The 4,516-nt window shown below is 42.8% G+C and overlaps 1 protein-coding gene across 1 annotated transcript; it reads right to left on the reverse strand.

Moving 5' to 3' along the window:
• Nucleotides 1-338: 338 nt before the first annotated feature.
• On the reverse strand, nucleotides 339-1,277 carry LOC146839082 (olfactory receptor 6M1-like). Its single transcript, XM_085600008.1, has one exon. The coding sequence runs from the start codon at nucleotides 1,275-1,277 to the stop codon at nucleotides 339-341; it is 939 nt and encodes a 312-aa protein (XP_085456134.1).
• Between the last annotated feature and the right edge of the window lie 3,239 nt (nucleotides 1,278-4,516).

Consider the following 4,516-nt stretch of genomic DNA (forward strand, 5'->3'; position numbering starts at 1 on the left):
CAAAAATGATTCAGTGTCGGTTACTGAGTTCCACTAATGATTAAGTGGAGGTCCACGGTAGTCATAAGGGTAGAATGCCTCTACAGTGCACCTTTAGAACGTATTGCTTTCCTGGCCAATGTATGTTACAATTGAACGCTATGCACCCTTTTACCCAGAGTTTCCAAATATTCCTTTTGAGGTTGGGTTTCTAGGAACAGTGAAATTCAGGGAGTGTATTTAGTGTTACTACTTTACCACCACTGCCCCCAGCTGTAATGTTAAAGATGACTGATGACATCAGTGCCTTCAGTGTAGCAAGCTAGTTTGTGTTAAAAAGCCAATTTATAAACAGATGTTTAACTGCAGCATAATTCTCTTTGTATTCGTGTTTTTAGCACATGCTTGAAATTGTCGTTTCGCAGGGTGTACACAAAAGGATTCATTAACGGGGAAATAATGTTAACGAACATATTCACTGTTTTGTAGACCTCATCTGAAGGGTGCATTGCTGGGCTGACTTGAAGAAAGATGGCGGCCCCATAGATGAGTGTTACCATGGTCAGGTGGGAGCTGCATGTGGAGAAAGCCTTCTGTCTTCCTTCTGTTGATGGGATTCGCACAATCGTGGAAACGATGAAGATGTAGGACACGACAGTCAGCCCCAGAGAGCTCAGCAGGAAGGCAAGAGCTGAGATGATATTGATGGTATGGAGGATCCTTGTGTCCATACAAGCCAGCTTCACGATAGACAAGCCATCACAGTAGAAATGGTTTATGATGTTGGGACCACAGTAGGGAAGCCCGCTAATAACAATAGTTGGGTAGAGGATACAAATGAGTGAACCCAGCCATGCTCCAATGATGAGCCGAACGCAGAGCCGGTCTCTCATGATGGTGGTGTAACGCAGTGGGATGCATATCGCCACATAGCGATCTAAGGACATGATTGGCAGAAGTAAAAGGGTAATGGTTGCGAGATAAGCAGAGATAAAAGACTGTATGAAGCAGTTGGCCTTTGCAATTGATTTATGCACCGAGAGCATCTGCACTAGCATTAAAGGCACAATGTTGGAGATGTTCATGGTCTCCAGCAGGGATAGATTCCACAGAAAGAAATACATGGGGGTGTGTAGTCGGCAGTCTATGCATATTAAGACAATCATGAGAACATTCCCCAATGCTGTGACCATGTATGTGAACAGAAGAATAATGAAAAGAAGAATGCGCAGTTCAGGACCTCCGGTGAAACCCACAAGTATGAATTCTGTCACCAAGCTCTTGTTCTTCGTGTCCATGCCTGTTCAACGGAATACCTAAACAAGAGAGGTGTTTCAAAGGTCTATTACTAGTAGCATGAAGGCCATGGATGAATGGTTTGGTGTTTAACGTTTTCAAACTTACTTTTTGGGTAAACTTAATAACCCTCAATAGGGAAAAAGCTAGTCACTCACCTGACTAGTGATTAGGATTAGTTTGTTCATTCCGTCCACACTTACTGGGTAGTGTGGAGTGCTTAGTTGTTTAGTAGCTAAAGGCAGGATTAAGTAGAGATGACACACTTGTCATTGGTTGTATATTGAAGGATGTTTCTTTGTAGATTCAATTATTACTAATGATGCACTAGTTCTGCAGCATATTTAAGGTCCAAACCCCTTCATGGTGCACATTAAAGGACTAATTCACAAAGCTACTTATGTGTCAGTTCGCCTTACACATTAAATAAGCATTATTGTTCATCCAAAATGTGTTGATATTGCTGTAGTAAATTACTTCCAGTGTAATTGGTTTGTTTGTGGTTGACCCTGGGAAGAGAACAACTGTAGGGTACATCAAGTTCTGAAGAATCTAGAGAGTCTGGGCATGTCACTGAAGGTGGAAACGTGTAAAGGAGTTTAGATATCGTGGGCACTCTGTTTCAAGTAAAGGGGTGAAAACTAAAATAAATGTTTTTTGACATTATTTTCAATATGTAAACTTCTAAGAACAAGGAAGATGTAGTGCCATTTTGGGGTATGATAGCATTTTATAATATTACATACCCCATATTTCTCTGAAATCTGGTGATTTCCATGAGTTGCGAAACAAGGGAGCAGAGGTTAATTGGAGTGAAGAATGTGTAAAAGTGTTTGTGACAATAAAAGAAGAGTTGGTACATGCACTTGATCTGAAAATCTACATTCTAGAAAGAGATACCCTGGCAGTAACTGATGTCAGTGGTAAGGCCATTGGCATGATTTTGTTACAGAAAGAGGAGGACGGTGTAGGAACAGTCATCACTTGACATCGCTTCAAGAGTGTTATCAGTTATCAAGACAGTGAGCCTAACTGCAAGTTGATTAATTTTCTCTGTGGTTGTGTGTTTACTACTATATAAGATCACACACCATTAACCCCTTAACTATTGGGCCTTTCACTCCCTGTTGTGAGCCCTTTTTAGCTATTTTGGGCAGTTTGAGCTCAGGACTCCATAACCTTTTTTTCCATATCAGGTATCCACACCAAAACTGCATCCTTTTGTTCCAACATCCAGGGGATTCTAAAGGTACTGAGGGTTTGTGGATTCTCCTGGAGGGAACCAAGAAAATAGGCAAAATATAGCCACATTTTAAATTGTTGGGGAAAAGTAGGTAAAAGTGCTCTGAATAAAAGTGCCTGTTTTTCCCCTAAAAGTGGCATCACAACGATTTGCTGTGCTAAAGTCACCATCTTCCGGCTTTCAGAAACACCTAGAGCTGAATCAAAAATCGTGGCCCATTTTTCCTATTTTTGTGCTCTCAAACAGTTTCTGGTGGAGACCAGTGTAATCCCCGTGGGTAGGCCTGGGCGAAGCACTACGCTACGCTCGCGTAGTTTGCGAAGTTCGCGCTACTTCGCACTACGCGAATTGCACGTAGCACAGTGCGAACACGCGTAGCGTAGTGTTGCGTAGTGCTGCGGTCATTTTTTGCTTGCTCGCGGTCCTCAACGTCAAGTTGGCGACCGTGAGCAAGCAAAATGACATCCCGGCGAGACTTTTTCCTTGTTCGCGATCGCGAGCATGGAAAATAAACCTCCCGGCGAGATTCCCAACGCGAGGAATTCAGGTTTCTCATTGCGAGGGGTCACGTATGCTCGCGACCGCTCGCGATGAGAAACTACCAGTTCGCGTTGAGAAAGCTGCTGCTCGAGTAAAAATCTACTCGAGCTGCAGAAAACTACAGCTCGCACTGTGCAAGATGCCATTTTCAATGATTGCACAGTGCCGGTTGCTTGTCCGCACTGTGCAATCATTGAAAACAACATCTTGCACAGTGCGAACATGTTACTACGCAGTTCGCGAAGTGCTACGCGTAGCTCGCGTAGTGCGAACTTCACTTTGCGTAGCTTCGCGAAGTGCTACTTCGCGAACTACGCCCACCCTTACCCGTGGGTGATCCTGGAAAGCTATAGATTTCTGAAAAGTAGACAAAACGCCAAATTCAGCAAGTGGTCAAACATGTAGATCCATCATGGTTTTCCAATAGAAAGCAACTGTTGAAATGAAGAAACATTGAAAGTAACTAGGAAAAAAAACACCCATTTGTGATGGCGAATTACAAAAGCAATATACTGTAACATCTAGTAGAGCCTTCTGGTTAATGGGATATATGGGGTTTGTAGGTTGTCCAACAACCCAAGGCACCCAGAGCCTACAACTGAGCTGCACAGTGCAATGGTTATTGTGTACCCAGCATAGACCAATTCATATTGTAAAATATGTATAGTGAAATATGGGTATCAAGGAAACCTGTGCATTTCTGAAATGGGCACAATATGTAGAGTTTATGAGCAGTGGTTATTTTTGCATCTCTGTATTTGTAGGTACACCTACTAGCACATGATTTAGAGAGTATTTTTCAAAATGTCTTCTTTCTTACACACTGTCTTACATGTGCAAGGCATAAATGCAGCAAAATCCAATTTACATACTAAAAGTTCTACCAGTCAATGTTCCTACATGTCTTACGATAAAAATAGTACCTTACTTGTGTGGGTAGGTCTAGTGCCCATGAAAGAAAACAGCACAAAATGCAATGTGGATACTTCACATTTTTCCACTGAACGCTGACCCCTTTTTGTAATGTGCGTAGCAGTGGGTTTTGGGCCCTAGCTCAGCTGGAACGTAGTGAAACCTAGCAAACCTGTACATTTTTAAAAACTAGATCCCCAGTGTAATCAACAATGAGGTGACTTGTGTGGCTCTCACTAGGCTGTGTTAACCCAGAATCCCTTGCAAACCTCAAAATATGACTAAAAACATTTTTCCTTACATTTCTGTGACGGAAAGTTCTGGAAAGTTCTGGAATCTGATGGGAGCCACAAACTTTCTACCACCCAGCATTCCACCAAGTCTCCCGATAAAATGTGTGGGTGGGCCTAGTGCCTGCAACAGGAAACTGCCAAATATGCAATATGAACCCATCGCAGTTTTCCACTCAAACGGACCCTTTTTTGCAATATGCCTAGCTGTGGATTTCAGACACCTCGGGAAACCAGGGCGGGGTGACTTGTGTGG

This window comes from Triturus cristatus, chromosome 4_2, assembly GCF_964204655.1.
Source record: "Triturus cristatus chromosome 4_2, aTriCri1.1, whole genome shotgun sequence".
NCBI lineage: Eukaryota > Metazoa > Chordata > Amphibia > Caudata > Salamandridae > Triturus > Triturus cristatus.